Source organism: Bacillus rossius, chromosome 2 (assembly GCF_032445375.1).
Source record: "Bacillus rossius redtenbacheri isolate Brsri chromosome 2, Brsri_v3, whole genome shotgun sequence".
In the NCBI taxonomy this organism is placed as follows: domain Eukaryota; kingdom Metazoa; phylum Arthropoda; class Insecta; order Phasmatodea; family Bacillidae; genus Bacillus; species Bacillus rossius.
In genome coordinates this window covers 7,587,132-7,604,507 of record NC_086331.1, presented here as the reverse complement: position 1 = coordinate 7,604,507, position 17,376 = coordinate 7,587,132, and the positions used below count along the sequence as shown (strand labels likewise).

At 38.8% G+C, this 17,376-nt stretch overlaps 1 protein-coding gene across 1 annotated transcript in view; it reads left to right on the top strand.

Moving 5' to 3' along the window:
* Nucleotides 1-17,376, top strand: part of LOC134529065 (dihydropyrimidine dehydrogenase [NADP(+)]) — a 69,869-nt gene that overhangs the window by 29,602 nt on the left and 22,891 nt on the right. Inside the window, exons 5-13 of the mRNA XM_063362770.1 lie at nucleotides 1,618-1,799; nucleotides 2,346-2,472; nucleotides 2,635-2,785; nucleotides 6,070-6,239; nucleotides 8,165-8,375; nucleotides 9,580-9,764; nucleotides 11,387-11,602; nucleotides 11,965-12,126; nucleotides 15,464-15,616. Coding sequence (XP_063218840.1) covers nucleotides 1,618-1,799; nucleotides 2,346-2,472; nucleotides 2,635-2,785; nucleotides 6,070-6,239; nucleotides 8,165-8,375; nucleotides 9,580-9,764; nucleotides 11,387-11,602; nucleotides 11,965-12,126; nucleotides 15,464-15,616 — 1,557 coding nt within the window. The remainder of the gene's footprint in view (nucleotides 1-1,617; nucleotides 1,800-2,345; nucleotides 2,473-2,634; nucleotides 2,786-6,069; nucleotides 6,240-8,164; nucleotides 8,376-9,579; nucleotides 9,765-11,386; nucleotides 11,603-11,964; nucleotides 12,127-15,463; nucleotides 15,617-17,376) is intronic.

Below are 17,376 nucleotides of genomic sequence, written 5' to 3'. Positions count from 1 at the left end.
GTAAATGGGAGATGGTAGACCCGTATATAAGTTCATATATTCATTCACTGAACTAAACGTAACCTGTCAGGAAGCAGGTTGTAAAGCTTTCCTGCTTCCATTGGGAACCAAACTCGTTTCATCTGTCCCTCCTGTTCTCCCCCGACGATTCACAACCCGTCCTTTTCAGGAAACAGACTGGGCCAGTGCGCCTGGCCGAACACTTCAACCCTCTTTCTCTCGCCACTGAGCGGGGACACTTATTTTCATAATTTGATATCAGTAAATATTTCGAACAAGAACATTACGGCCCTGCGGTGTCGCATGGTGTCGGGTCCTATTGATCACAGTGGAGTGATTGGCTGCCCTCTACGAACTAAAATATCTGGTAGGGGAGGTTTTCGTAGGAATGCAAAAGGTACCAAATGACGTGAGTGTGATTGCTCAGAAAAAAAAGATACAAATTACAGACACTCTTGAAAATTAAAAAAACAAACGCTGGGAGAGAAAGAACTTGACTGTAAATTGGTAAAAAAAAATTGGTTGTCTGTAAAGTCGGTTTACGGACGATAGTTTAACGTGACAACGTCATAACAAAATATACTAGTAATCAGATTTTTAAAATGCAAGAATAGTTAACCTTTATTGCCGAAACTGTTGTAATAAGCAATGAAAACCACATTAACTTTTCACTTGACTTTATAAACAGTCGAGTGGAAGAGAGATAGATGTGCGCAAGCGTACAATGAGCGTAACGGGACACAGCGTAACGGAACAATGTGCGTAACGGGACACTTTTTCGTGCGTGCAGCCGGCATTCATCGATTTATTAGACGTTGTCACGTCAAAAAAGTATGATCCTCCTTAAAGCATTAGTGTACCACTGCATCCCCCAGATGCAGTGCTTACAAGCATTGGCATGACTGATGCGTGTAGTCTCATGACTGGACTAGTGGCCTCATCAACACCTAAGGGTGGGTTGGCTAGAGGAGCATCCATTATAAGTGTGTGTCAGTGGTGTAACGTCACCCAACATTCCCCTGTTAGAAAAGTAAGTTGTCAATATTATATTTTTGAAGTGTTAGTTAAACTCAGACAGTCATTCAAGAACGTAACTCTTTGCCCTGCTCTTCTCACCTGGCTCTCTAAGTTTAATTACTGAATTTTACTTACAATTTTAAAATTAATTTCAGTTGATAATGCAGAATTGTAGCCCATAAGTAGAGACCCGGAAATTTCGCGGATTCATTTAGTCGCAAGCTAGAATGTAAACCTTCACACTCTCGCACTGTGTTCATGATTGGCTCGCAGTTGTTTGGACACGCCCGTCTACGACCGTGAGCCAACGATGTCCAGCTAGGAGAGAAGTAAGCGAATCAGGTAGTGCCAAATAACAAGGATAAAAATGTTCTCGCTAAGAAATCATCCAATGGGAAAGTAAACATGGGTCGAGCACACCTATAACTTTGAATTCTATCCTGAGGCCAGAAGGATCCGCGAAATTTCCAAGTCTCTACCCATAAGAAATGATTTTATGTGCTTTGCTTTTAAAGGATTTCTATGCAATAGATAATATTTCAATAGTGTTTAGCTGCGCTTGGTGAATGGTTTTTGTTTGGGTTTTACATTGACTTGTAGGTTTTCAAGAAGATGCGAATACCACAGATAAGACCTCCGGGAACCAAGCCTTTCAGCTTGCCTGCGAAAATTGCACTCATAGGCTGTGGGCCAGCTTCTGTATCTTGTGCTACTTTCCTGGCCAGACTTGGCTACACGGACATCACCATATTTGAGAAGAACGACTATGTTGGAGGTCTCAGGTTCGTGAGCAAATTGTGTGCTATCCTTACATTAATTTTAACACACATCAAACATTATTTTAATCAATGAGAAAAAATTTGTTTGATACACTTTTGTTCAAAATAAGGAAATATTTTATCAGTGTGGACTCAAACTAAACATATGTTAACTGTAATTAATTTTTATATTTTCAATTTCACTGGATTTACTGCTACTATATCATAACTAAGAAAGAATATTTTTTCGTTATGTAAATTAAATTAAGACTGAGATAAACTGCAACAACCATTTCCACCAAAATGTCCCAAATTGCACGGCCCCAGATTTGTTAGACCCATATTGTATGAAGACTATTACAGGAATGTATTCATGTATTCATGTGCATGTATTCATAATTTTAGATCAAGGGTCAATTTCAAACTACCTATTTTACTAACAGGTAGTTTTTGCGAACTTGTTTATTTGACATTATATATTATGAGGACATATACATACTTGAAAAATTATCAATTTTCAGTCAGCATTTATAGTGGCAAATGAACTGTTTTTACTTTTGAATGTTGCAGTTCATCAGAAATACCGCAGTATCGTCTACCCTTTGATGTTGTAGATTTTGAAATTGAGCTAATGAAGGATTTGGGAGTAAAAATCGTAACAAAAAGGGAACTGTCCAGGAATGATCTAACAATAAAGGTAATGTACAGTTTTGCATACCTACCTTTACATTTCAGTGAGAATATCTCTTTGGGTTTATTGTGATTGATATTTATGATTTATCTTGTTAGAGAAGAGGCCTAATGCATAAAGATATTGCATAACTATAATATATACATTTTTTTTGTACTGTGCTAATAGGGTCTCAAGAATGAAGGCTACCATGCAATATTTTTGGGATTAGGTCTTCCAGAAGCAAAAATGTTTCCACCCTTTGAAGATCTTACTGAAGAGATGGGCTTCTTCACTTCAAAATCATTTTTACCTGCCATTGCAAAAGGCAGCAAAGCAGGTAAGTTTGTAATACAGCTGTAAACATAATTTGTTGTACAAAAATAATAATTTTTCTCAGGTATTTACTTTACTTCATTATACATTACATTACACTATCGTAACACTATGGACTATATATAATATTACTGTAACATTTAAAACCAGGCATTTTAAAGTGCAGTTAGCATTCTTATATGCTTAAGCAGCCTATAAACACACTATAATATTTATTTTTTGCAATGTAATGTATGGAAGGTCTGTTTCAAAGAAACATGAGGCCCAGGGCAGAGAATATTCTAACACTACTTCTCTGTACTGTAGTTGATGAGACTTTATACTTATCACCAGGGTTGGGGTATAATTACTTGTGACAATATTTTACATTTTTCTGCAATGGCACTTGAGTCACTTTTTAATCCCCATGCCAAGTTATCCAAATTAAAACCAAAAATATCAAAGGGAATACCCGGATGTTATTGAATCACCTTGCAAACAAACACTATTTACAAAGTTCCTCAATATTATTTAAAAGCAAATATTGTTTATCTTCCTGCATTCAAAATTACACAATGCCTGTTACGTTAAATTAGTAATTATTATAGACCAATATGCAACTTGGTCTCAGATGGATGTCAAAAATTAATTAGTGAATCCAAATTCATATGTGAGGTCACAACTCGTCGCCGGAACACGCTGCTCTTTTGAGAGCGAGTACTCACCTTCCGTTGCGTCACATGTCCAAGTGAGTCCGTTGTCGGGGCACCAAGGAAGACCTACCGCTTCCAGCTTGTCGTCCACTTTTGCGGAACGGAGGCCAGCAAATGGTGGTTCGTGGCGAACCCTGGTATGGCTCATCGATGACCCATCCAATGGACTGCTCTCTCTGGATGTCACTCGCTGTGCGAGTGGATGGTAGATAGGACTGGATCCCAGCCAGCGACCCCACTGGTCACTCCAACCGTCCAAGTAGTCCGGCGGCGAGTTGTGACCTCACATATGGATTTGGATTCACTAATTAATGTTTACATCCATCTGAGACCAAGTTGCATATTGGTCTATAATCATTACTAATTTAACGTAACAGTCATTGTGTAATTTTGAATGCAGGAAGATAAACAATATTTGCTTTTAAACAATATTGAGGAACTTTGTAAATAGTGTTTGTTTGCAAGGTGAGTGAATAACATCTGGGTATTCCCTTTGATGTCTCTAGTTCGGAGTCGCAACTGCACGTCCAGCGAGTAGCCACTCGTGACTGTTTGGCTTGAGGGTCAGGGCGCTTCCCAAAACTCTTCCAGCGAGCGACTGGTCTCGGGTGTTGGACTCAAACCCATGCGCCAGCTGTGAAGTCAACGGTAGAACCGGCTGCACGTGTTAACTCTTTGACGGGCTCCCTAATCGCCCAGCGAGTAATCACTCGTGGGTGGAGGACTCAAACCCAATGTCCTCAGGCGAATCTCTCAACACCCCTCCCTGGGGTCGTGCGCTACGTTTCTTCGCTGTACCGACCGGTGCCCCGATGCCTTCCTCTGTGCCAACGATGGCCCATCATAGTTCAGGCGCGCGCCGTTCGTGGTGGCACCATCCGGGCGGGGAGCCTCAGTTGTCCGCCAGTGGACCTCGCTGCTCACGGGCGACGTCACGGCCCTGAGAATACAGTCGCCAGGTCCACATGCCCGTAACACATGTGGTGGCGCCCTAGGCATAAAGCCAAGTACATATATCCGAAAATCTGAACTCCCTTTGCGACCCTCTGCGACAGCAATATAATAGACGGAACGACCAAGAATGTTCCAAGCCAGCCCAGCAAGTGTATGGCTCATTGGACTCGGGGTCTGTTTCATTGCATCACACTTAGTCCCACGTCTTGTTCAGTGAATTAGATTCAGGTAACTCTCGCTGCGCCTCATAAGTACTGGTGTACACCTCATTACACTGTTGTTTAACATTTTTAGATTAACACTCTTATGATACATTTATACGTTATTATGAAAATAATAACAAATATCCACAAGACTACGTATAAATCGCTGATATCAAAGGTTAGTTAAACACATATGGTATCATCGTAAACAAGCTTTTTTTGCAAATGTATTACATAAGTACAATTATAAAAATATGGAATTTTATTGCAGTGCACGAATTTATTGCAATTCTGTTAAATTTGAAAATTAAAGCACAGAACTACTATGATGGAATTTAAAATAATTTAAGGGGCCTCGGTGGTTGAGTGGTCAGACCACTTGCCTCCCACAAAGGCGATCTGAGTTCCATTCCTGGCTGGATCAAACCCAGATTATTCATAAGTGAGCTACATGGCAGATGTTTCCCTGTATATTATTGTGATACTTATGTTAATTTCAACATGTAGAGAAATAATACACTATGAACAAAAAATCTCTTGCAGAGACTTAAAAAGTGTGGCAGCCATGCATCTCAGAATTGACGAGAGTGTAGCTCCTTAAGGAATTAAAATTTGCTGATTCACATCAGCAAAGAAGCGTGTATTCGTGGTAATAGTACCTACATGGTATAACTGGTTTGGCTTATGAGAAAACGCTATTTTGTCTTGTGGAGAGGTTAAATAGAGGGTGAAGGGTCATTCAGAGAATACAGACTTGACTTTAGTATGTGGGCAACCACATCCCTGAAAAGTGAGAGTTCAGTCGGAGGCGATGGATGCACTAGGAGGGAAGAAAGAGGAAGACTGAGAGAAAACCCATCAGTCATCTGCAAAGTCCATCATGTTTCTCACAATAATGTTCGCAGGCTTTCATTGTCTGAAGTAGCTTGGCTTCTGGGTTGTAGCCGCGTCCTTGGCAAATAATTCACCGACGTTTCGGTCGACATTGCAGTCGCCATCATCAGGGAGCAGTTACCTACTGCTAGCTACCTACAGTAGGTAATTCACCAACGTTTCGGTCGACATTGCAGTCGCCATCATCAGGGAGCAGTTACCTACTGCTAGCTATCTACGGTAGGTAACTGCTCCCTGATGATGGCGACTGCAATGTCGACCAAACGTCGGTGAATTATTTGCCAAGGACGCGGCTACAACCCAGAAGCCAAGCTACTTCAGACAATGGCCGTGAAAGCCTGCGAACATTATTGTGAGAAACATGATGGACTTCGCAGATGACCGACTGGTTTTCTCTGAGTCTTCCTCTTTCTTCCCTCCTAGCGCATCCATCGCCTCCGACTGAACTCTCGCTTTTCAGGGATGTGGTTGCCCACATACTAAAGTTTTCCTCGCATCCAGTAGATTCGCGAGTGACCAGGAGGCTGGCTGCACGTGTGTTCCAGGATTGTGCTCGTGTAAGTCCGGCCTGCCAGCTCTGCACGGAAACGTGATAGTGCTGGGTGCAGGTGACACGGCTTTTGACTGCGCCACCTCCGCGCTGCGCTGCGGCGCCAGGAAAGTGTTTGTGGTGTTTCGTAAAGGCATTCAGAACATCCGAGCCGTGCCTGAAGAGGTGACTCGACTAAGCAATGAATAGGGACCGGAAAAATTCGCGGATTCAATGACCTATAGGATAGCCTCCATTATCATCTGCATTTCTCAAGTAAACACGCGTGTTCATTGGGTAATAAATTGTGAGGCGTCTCCACTTGGTAGCTTGTGATTCGACGCTTCTTTGGTCGATAGTCTCTCATTGGCCCAGAGAGCTCCAGTTAAACTGCGAGCCAATAGCAGAACCAGCATAATTGTACACATGTTTGAATTTCAGTCTATCACGAAATGAATCCGCGAATTTTTCCGGTCTCTAGCAATGAATTACAGCTATGGTTTAGTGTCTCTCCAACACCGAGGTCGTAAGAGATGAATGAGAGGGCTAATGGCGTGATAGTGTCCCTCTCAGTTTGAAATCTGATACATCTCCATTCCTGGGCCCAGGAATTCAGCGACATGGCCTGGGATCATTAAGCCTTTTATCTCAGCACTCAGCAAAGGTCAACATCATATGGATGGTGTTATGTAAAAATGGGTCAACCCACAAACATTTATAACTCAGTAAATTCAGCTCTCAGTTGAACAGACAAAGGCCAGTATGTGGCAGTGTGTTGAATGTTTGACTACTAGATGTAACAGTAAATTATTGGTTAAATTATTTTTGCTTGATGCAGAGTATAATTTTACCTACACAGCTATGCCATTAACATTTATTTATTACTTTTGTTGGTGAACTCATTTTTGCATAACACCGTCCATATAACCTGACCATTAAAACACTAGCCATGGGAGCATACAAACAAATATAATAACTCCCCTTCCTCCCTCCCAGGCTCAAAAAAATTGTTTAAACAAAAATTGTGTGTTATAGTATTCTTTTTTGGTACTAAGTGAGTTAAAGAAACACCACTGTCTGGTCTCACAAGTAATAATATCATTTTACGACCTTGGTGTTAAAATTGTTGCAGTATGTAACACACTTCAGAGTAATCAGAATTTTTATGAAAACAAAAAACAAAATGTTTAATGTAAAGTTATGACTATGTATGTAACAACTTCCAGATAAAAAATTGGATGCATGTACTTATATGTGCACGTTAGAAGTTATACTTAATTGGCATTATAAAAAACTAAATTTTATTTTGCATGCAAATAATTAGTAGAAATAAAATAAAAGGACTGGAGTGATATTATAAATATGAATTCAAACAAATTAAAAAATTTAAATAAATACTCAGAATTTAATATTAATGTAAACAGTGTATAAAATTAATTATTTAATTTAGTAAATTAATTGAGATACATTTTAATTAATAATGAAATCATTAAATACATTGAATGTTTATTCTAATTGATTTAATGATTTATTAAATAATATTTTTTATTATTATATAATTTATAAAACAATTAAATTATACATACAGAACCATAACATCACTTATATAAATACCCTTGAAAAAGTTTATTAACACAATTTCTATCGCTAATATTCTCAATAAATATATTTTTTTAATTATATGGACCAGTATTCAGTCACTAAAGTACCTATAAGATTTAAAAGCACATCTATATAATTTTTATTTGTATGTAGCCTTTTTTGTATGTAGCTTTTTTTCCTTCCTGTGAAAATTTTATTGCAACGTAAATATTCACTCTTATAATTTTTTTCATAACATGCCTAAAAAAGTATAACTTCAGAAAATACTTAATAGCATGTAGGTATGCTTAAACTCCTGATCAAGGGAATGTCTGACAGAGGGGGGGATGGTTGCATTCTTGTGACAGGGTTTTGGCAATACTGTAGCCATAATTTGGAACATTACACCTCCTTAGTAGATTTCCAAGTTGTTGGTCTGATATAAGTGTTATAAGTGACTGCTATCTAGGAACATGTTTTGCACATGTTTAAAAAGTGTTTAGCGTTTTGAAAATTTATTTTGTTCTCAGGCGGATCTGGCTCTAGAAGAGAAATGTGAGTTCATTCCATTCCTGTCACCACAGAAAGTAATAACTAAAGGAAACAAGATAATAGCTTTGAAATTCTTTCGCACTGAACAAAACGAATCGGGAGAATGGATTGAAGATGAAGAGCAAAAAGTGACCCTGAAAGCAAACTTTGTTATTTCAGCTTTTGGATCAGGACTCTTCAATGAAGAAGGTGAGGTAGCCAAAATAAATTTTGTTAGATTATGTGTTTATAAAAAAACCTTGATTAAATTTAATGGCTCTGGGAACCCTAATATGCAACTCATTATTTCAGTAACTTGTTTGTATAAAATTCCTTTCTGCAAGGCACTAGTTACCAGTAGATATAGCTTATTCATTATCATTGAATTATTGCTATACTAAGAAAACCGTACTCCTAGCACTTGATAGTTTGCATAGTTTTCAAAATACACACAGGGAAACCTTTATAATAACTCAAAATCTGTTTTTAGACATAAATAAAACAATATTTCAAGTATTCTGAAAATAAACTTACATTTTCTAAATATAAAAGGTCAAATGAAGCTCTTCAGTACAGCTAAAAGACATTTTAGCCCTGCCAAATTCTATTTGATTGATTGATTTCACTTGCAATTGGGCTTTCACCCGGTGGTAAATTGATGAATGTTTACAAAACCAACCAAAGGCCATGCATTCATCTCTATTGCATGATTTCCAACAATAAAGTTATATATATGGCTGTTTCTTAAGTCTCATATTTGCATGCAGCACTTAGAATAGATTGTACATAAACTCCCCGCCTTGCGTGTAGATGCGATGGCAGTTGGACTCCCATTACCATCATTTATGTCTTCTTGCTTTGAGGGATACTTTCAGTGATTGAGTTTGTCTGTGAATAATTTGGATGTAATTTTACATCAATAATTTTTAGAACAACCCACTTATCAGTTTATTTCTTGGAGACACCCCTGGTCTCTGTCTATAACTGTACTAATGATAGGCACTTGTGACCCAAACGCCACCATAGAGTGAAAAAAGTGTGCAAGCAGCTCAGTAGAAAAAAGGGTACAACATTGAACCAGGTGGTGATAAGTATGATCATGGAAATTGTTTGGTGGCCCCTGGCCTCTTCTGAAAGTCGGGAAAACTGCCAATATGGAAAATACTGACAGAGAAAAGTGACATTGTATTTTAAAATTTATCAGTTTCATAATTTGAATTATTTAAGGTTATGTAATATGGAACTTTGCTTAAAAAAGTTGAGTATTAGTTCAGAAAGTTAAGAGAACCAAATTATCACTCCACAATTACACTGATGTACTGTAGTTGGTGAACAGCAGTGCCAGATAGAGCTAGTTGAACTGGCGCGTGGCTGGAGTGTCGGAGACCAGCCACGGTGTGTGCTTGTGCCGCAGTGAAGGAGGCGCTGTGCCCGGTGCGGCTGGGGCGCTGGGGGCTGCCCCAGGTCAACCCGCTGACCATGGAGACCAGTGAGGCGGGGGTATTCTGCGGTGGCGACCTGGCTGGAGTGTCGGAGACCACCGTCGAGGCCGTCAACGACGGCAAGACCGCCGCCTGGTACATGCACGCCTTCCTGCAGGTGCGTTGCCCCGACCCTCGTCAGCTGAGGTCGCTGCATGTTCAGCATTTGACGAATACATTGTCGTCAGTTATAATTAAGGACCAGAAAAATTTGCAGGTTCAATGACCTGCAGGATGAACTCCATAGTTCTACATACCTACATTCATTCAAATGTCACCAACTCATTGGCTGCTGTCTTGTGAGACGTCCCAACGTAGCAGCCTGTGATTTTATAAAGCTTTGCTCGGGCGTTTTTCATTGGCCCAGAGTCAACCAGGTGATGAGCCAATAGCAGAGGCAGCACTGAGGTATAACTATTTGTATTTTAGCCTATTGCGAAATAAATTCGCGAATTTTTCCTGTCTCTAGTTATAATTAGGGGCATGCATATTTTGCGAAAAGATTCCGAGACCAGCTGACATTTAAAACAATGTAGCACCATCTGTGTTCTGTGATTGGGCGAGTTTCTTTCAGGTACATGTCGATTGTCACAAAACCAATCACACAAAGTCAGTGCGGAATCAAACGCGTCCTGAGTGGCTCGGTAAAACAAGGTGACGACTTCTCTCGCAGACGGTCGCCAATCACAAGGAAGAAACCGATGGTGCTGGTATACCTTGTTTCAGTCTAGTAGACGTTCAGGTTTTTTCGCGCAAAATGCCTGCCCCTATTTATAATTAAGGCTAGTCTGCCAGTCGAGCCAAATATTTGTATAAATACTTTCAAACACTTATTGTCCAATTTCCTGCACTTTGAAAAGATAGTTTGAGTTATTGGTTACAAAATTTCTACAAAAATATGTACCATAATATCAAGTCTTTGTTAATGACTGTTATCACTCCTCGCAGTAACGAGAAGTAATCAGCATAATCATGTGAGCTGAACTATAATTCAATGGATGTGTGACATAGAACCTGTAGAGGGCAAGACCAACTCCGAAGAGACCAGAGCGCATAGAAGGAAAGCAAACAAACTTGCTCTCGGCGGACTCATGTAGGGTCGCTGTTTTGGTGGCCCACCCAACCTGAACTTTGGATGATAATGGGATGATCAAATGGCATACTAAAGACATGAGAGGAAGCTGTAACGAAACTCTCAAACCTTTTTACAGAACTCAACACTTCCTACATGAATATGCCCTTTTGGAAAAACTCCCATTGCATCAGGTAACGCATGTGCAATGCAACTAAACTGTTAATGTTTCACTTTTTATAAGCATGACTCAGCAGTTCACATGCATGCACAATGTTTTGCAAACTAAGTGCTCACCTACTTTATTTTATTTAGTTGAAAAACTTTTGAAACAACCTGGAAAAGATTTCTGCATGTAACTGCTTACAACATAACTTCAAATATGACCTAGAAAACCAGTCAAGTTGGTAGTGAATCAGCAGTAGTAGTTCCAAGTCTGTGTCTCATTTCATTATCAATGTTTTTATTAACCACCAAATGAAATCGGTTATTTTCGGGTAAATATAGTAGAGTAAAATTTGGGACAATTCTAGTGTATTATCCAAAAATTCAGCATGATAGTATTAACTGCTCAAATTTTCCTTTATAATATGTGATGCTCTCCATATCCATAAATCACCTGATATTCTGTAAGGCAACCAATGTCTGGAGGGAGATTTTTCTTCTAGAGCCTTCATGGTTTGTCGGTGCCGGCCCAACCTCAGCTTCCCAAATTCTTCACGCCAATAGATGAAGTGGACATTAGCGTGGAAATGTGTGGACTGAAATTCGTCAATCCATTTGGATTAGCTTCAGCGCCTCCTACCACCTCTGGTGACATGATCCGCAGGGCATTCGAGGCTGGCTGGGGGTTTGCAGTTACTAAGACATTCTGCCTCGACAAGGTAGGTTCCATAAGTACACACACAGGCAGTTATTCTCCTGTGATAGCAGAATTATTCAGTTAAAATAGAACAAATAAACATACAAGCAATGGTTTTACCAAATATGTTGCTTGCAATGTAAAATTTCACAGTTAACATCAAAACTGATTACGTTCCAACTCAAAGTTGAGTTAAATAAATGTAGTCATATTGCTGCAACAACATCTTTTCCTCAAGAAAATAATATTTTTGACAAAGTCTTATTAATTTGTTTCTCAGAAAAATGATTTGTAAGATGAAGAAATTTCTTTTATTACAAGTTTGTTTGCGATATGTATTATTTTAAATCTTTGTTTGTATTTAAATTTTCTTTGGGCTTCTAGGACATGATCACCAACGTTTCTCCTCGCATTGTCAGAGGAACGGTTTCTCAGAACCGAGGGCCAGGACAACTAGCTTTTCTGAACATTGAACTGATTTCGGAGAAAACTCAAGCATACTGGTGTAAAGTTGTCACGGAGTTGAAAAATGATTTCCCGGACAGGGTAAGTTTACATTTTTTATCATCTGTTATTATAATTGGTTAGTTTGCAGCTGGACATTAACAGTAACATTTAATGCTTTGTTGTTGCTAAAAAAACTATAAATATAACTGATTAATCAGTAATTTTTTTGAGTACATCATTTCACTTTTAAAGGTAAATATAAATTTACTTCCAAAAAAACCTGTCACACAAAATCTTAGCCTTCTTAATTCTCAAAATTTTTATTTCTATGTTCTCAAACTACGTACCGCTATGTCTATATAAATGTGTGCTCTGTACTGGATTGAATCATTCATCTTGATGTTATTAAATGAAATTTAATTTGTAATGGATCATTTTAAGGAATGTTAGAAATATGAAATCTGACTGCAGTAGATTAATTTAACACAAAAGTTAAAATAGATATTTAAGCAAGATAATTTATTTTATTGTTTGCAATACAAACAGAGCAAATAAATGTGCAGTTGGTATTAGAAGCATTAAATTTTACAGGCATTTCAACCTTGCAGTTCTTGTCTTAGGGTTAACGCAGTATATTGGTAGTAATGCCCTTTCGTGCCGTCACATGAGAGGCAGAGGCTATACGAAGCGCGCGGTGATGAGACTTGAAACCTCTTGCCGTACCCACAGATGATCAGGCGCGCTGTTGGATCCAACATGTTGGTGTCCAACACGTATTGCTCCCCCGAAGTAGTTACCACATGGTTAGGGGCAGGCATTTTTTGCGAAAAGACCTGAACACTTATTAGACTGCAACAAGGTATACCTGCACCTGTGGTTTCTTCCTTGTGATTGGCGGTCGTCTGCGAGAGAATTCGTCGCCTTGTTTTACCGAGCCACTCAGGACGCGTTTGATTCCGCATTGAGTCACTGTGATTGGTGCTGTTACAATCGATATGTACCTGGGAGAAACTCACCCAATCACGAAACACAGACGGTGAAACAGTGTTTTAACTTTCATCTAGTCTCGAAATCTTTTCGCGAAATCTGCATGCCCTTACACATGGTTGAACAAACGGATACATGTTTTAGCAGAAACTATTCATTACATGTTGCACCAGCACATGCGTGGTTACACGAGCAAATAACAACAAAACAGATAAAAAGGCTCTGCGGCACAAAATCGATGATTACATGAGGTACAGGCCACGTACGTGGCTAGACAAAGTTAAAACGAATTACGTTTTAATTTTTTAAACAGTCTACCACTCTGGGGATGAACGAAATTTTTTTTATGACATATTAAGTAATCAAGATGATGACGGTCAGTAGAGACACAAAGTTGAAGTCCTCAAAGTGCGTGTAACACTCTGCCGTGGGTGACAATGATGAGTGACTGGGGTAAGCGCGTCGGTACAACGGCAGCAGCGTCTTTGCTAAATGTATTCGAAAATGCGCCATGTGCCCTCAGAAAAAGACTACACAAGACCTCATACAATATATATAACTTCTTAAAAAATTGACGATTAACATAATATTTATTTTAAATCATTAAGCTCCATTTGTCCTTGGCCACCGCTTGGATGTGCTCATGCCTGTCTTCGTATAATTTAATTAATACATAACAATTATCTAAATGTCTCCTGAGAAAGAACATAGGACCCGGAGGAAACTTATTAAAAATACAGTGTAAACTCTATATAACGACACTTAACGGACTCAGCATTTTTTGGCGTTATAGAGTGGTCGTTAAATGGAGAGAAATAAACGATATCATTTTACTATTTAATAATAATTTGTATTTACTAATATAGTACACATTTTACACACGAACATTAATATGCACACAAATAAAAACACTTATTGCATATAGTCTGTTATCTTCGTCTGATGGTTTTTGCTGCTCCAATATTTTAAAAGTATTTTCTTATGTATTTTACTGATATCTTGAGCTACTGCCTTATCACCTTGATTATATAAAAAGTATTTTTCTAATAGTTTCGCTGCATCAAGTGCTTAATAAAACTTTTTCGTCAGTACACAAAGATATTCGTTTACTTGCCATGTTTACAGTTCGAAAGTCTGTAAGCAACTGCGAAAATGATAACGTGTAACAACTTGACTAAAGTCTAGTGACTGAGGTAAACATGTGAAAATTCATCAAATAAAAACAAAAGAAAAAATTCTTAGAATCTCCGGTGCGTCAGTCGAAGTAAACACGTGCTAGATAATACAACAACAAAACAGCAAACAATAGAACGTACACACCTGCAGTTCTTATCAACTTCGGAAACTTAGAAAGTACTGCTTAATGATTTATAATGCCGTATTGTTGTCGTTAAATAAAGTGAGCATGACGCTTTATAGAGTGTATTATTGTATAGAAAACAAAGTAAACCAACCAAAGTCAAGCAACTTCGACGTTTTAAGGAGTGTGACGTTATAAAGAGTTTACACTGTATTACAATTGATTACTTAAAAATATTTAGAGCTGTGTGCCTTTGAGTATACTGCCCTTCTCCCTCATCACAGAATGGAAGGCTCACTATTTGAAATCAGCTCGCACATATGTCACTCGTCGTACATGGGATTTATGAAACGGAAGCAGGTATCTGTGTTAAGGAAGGAGTTATGTGGAGCGACTCCACAAGGATGCAGTCTCGGACGATGTCATGGTTGCTTCTAATAGACTAAATGCAATCTAAAGGTTATTATTTTAATTGAAATAACAAACTTTTTTTTTAAATTTAGTCAATAGTTACCACTTTTGTATCAAATCATGTTTTTTTTATCATGTGTTATGTTCTTATATTATCGACGGAGTTCACAAAATGAATCAGTTTTAACTGTAGCTATTTATAATAATAATAATAATAATTTTATTTCCATTTTTTTTTACACTTTGTTAACAATATTCACTTAATTAACCAGGAAATTTAGCACTCATGAAAGCAAGCTTGTATGTGAGTGCATCTAGTCACTTCAAATTGCATGCGGTATTTTGACGATTGTAAACATTTGTAAATGTATAATAACTGAGAAACCTAAGAAACTTTACATTAGTTATATTAAGATGATTCACTGAAAGAAATTTTTGTATATTTTACAAGGAAAATCCTTGGAAACCCTGTTGCCAAGGATATTACTTGTAAAACTACAAGGCAGAGCTTTGTACCATGTGCAAGGTTCTGCCTTGTAGTTTTGCAAGAAATATCCTTGGCAACAGGGTTTCCAAGAATTTCCCTTGTAAAAGTACAAATTTTTTTTTAGAGTATAGGATGAATCCCCTGACAGCAAAGAACAACTCTGCTGACAGCGCCTTAATTAGCAGGGGAGAATGCCATGTTTGTGGGCAGGAGTGGAAGGATGGCTGGAGTGTGGGCCCGTGACGTTGCAGATAGTGGTGGCGAGCATCATGTGCGGCTACAACGCAGCGGACTGGGAGGAGCTGAGCCGGGCCGCGGAACAAGCTGGGGCGGATGCCCTGGAACTCAACCTGTCGTGTCCGCACGGCATGAAGGAGAAGGGACTGGGGCTGTTTTGTGGCCAGGTGCGTGCTCCATGTGGTCACTAGCATCCACATTCAGTGTTTTCTTTATAGCCATCCCTCTGGCACAGCAACTTCTGAACCTGATGTAAGCTTTTGGACATACGCCATCGCTAAGCACATGTATGTCTGTAGAAGAAAACTACAAAAAACACAAAAGATAAAAACACAAATTAAGCAAAAAAATTGCTGTTGTCAACAGGATATAAACACCACATAATATTCCATAACAGGAATATGGTCAACAAACAAAGAAAAACAAAGAAAAATGGACTAACAGAACGAAAAAAAAAAAACGAAAAAAACCCACAAATGATGACAGCACAAAAATATTGTTTATATACTGTTGACAACAGCAAATTTTTTGCTTAGTTTGTGTTTTAGTCTTTTGGGTTTTTTGTAGTTTTCTTCTACAGACATACATGTGCTCAGCAATGGCGTATGTCCAAAAGCTTACATCAAGTCATGCACTCCTATTGCACAAATCTTTCAAAGATAATAACTTCTAAACCATTTAAATTGTGACCTTAAACAAAACCTTTTACCAGCTCGTGGACTGGAAGTGACCTTAAATGACATTTTATGAACAGTTTAATTTTAACTCTTTTTACTTTCAGCCTTGCAGGATGTTATTTCTTACTGAATCCACACCATTTTATAAGTTACATTTTTTTTTTTGGATTTTTTTTTCATGGTTTCACAACTCTCTCTCAAGCATCGACCTTAATTTGGGCCGTGACCATTTTTATCACAGTTTTAAACTAATTAAATCAAATTTGTGAAAAGTTTTAAATAAGTTGTCTTTGAAACTTTTGACACACTATTACCAAACTGGTGTACAGAAAATTGTTCTGAACCAAAATTCGGGATGAAAACTTTTTACGGCGATGTGATATCAGGGTTGGCTAGCTAAAGTTTTTAAGCAATTTCGTGGGCGCCACTGTGTCTACGGGGCACGGACCCAAGGCGTGAAGTCACCCGTATGCCCCTCCACCTTTATAAGGGCTACCAGAACCTTGCCCACTCTAAGCGTCGGGCATGCTACAATGGTTGCTCACACGGGCTCTCGCGGAGTCCCACACGCTGATAAGTACTTAAACACACCCACGTGGTCAGATGCATAAGAACAACACAAGGTTTGCAAAATGGTTATCTATTGCACGGTACTCTCTACATGTCTCTTGTGCACTAGGTACGAATATAAACAGTTACACTGCCGGCTTACGGATGGTCCGGGTCACCTTGTGGCCGGACTAGAGGTTTGTGGTAGTCAAAGTCCGCCGAGCAGATACAAACGTAATTAATTTAACAACCCCCCCCCCCCCCCCCTCAAGGTAGGGACCGAGGATAAAAGCAAACAATTAGAATTGATCAGTGAGTAAAAAAGATGAAGTCCCCGGAGTGCGGAGAGCATGTTACCTCGGGTGGATATGTGAAGCGACTGGGGAGAGACCTGGTCCCCGAGGTGGTTCGTCGGCGCAATCGCACCAAAACTGCAAGTACCGTCAGGCGAACCCAAGTCATGTAGCTGATTTGCGTTAGTTAAACACACAAGAATTCTCTAAAAAATTACTATAAAATGAATACATACTTCAAACACTTAAACAATTTATGTGAAACAATTATGGTTTTGGATTTATAAAATTTTCAATGGCCTTTGGTAGTCCGGTTCCACTGCAGTTAAATATTATTTAAATATAAAAACATGTGATTGTTTGTAACAGTGGAAAAGACAACACTATTGACTTAAAAGAAAAAAAGCT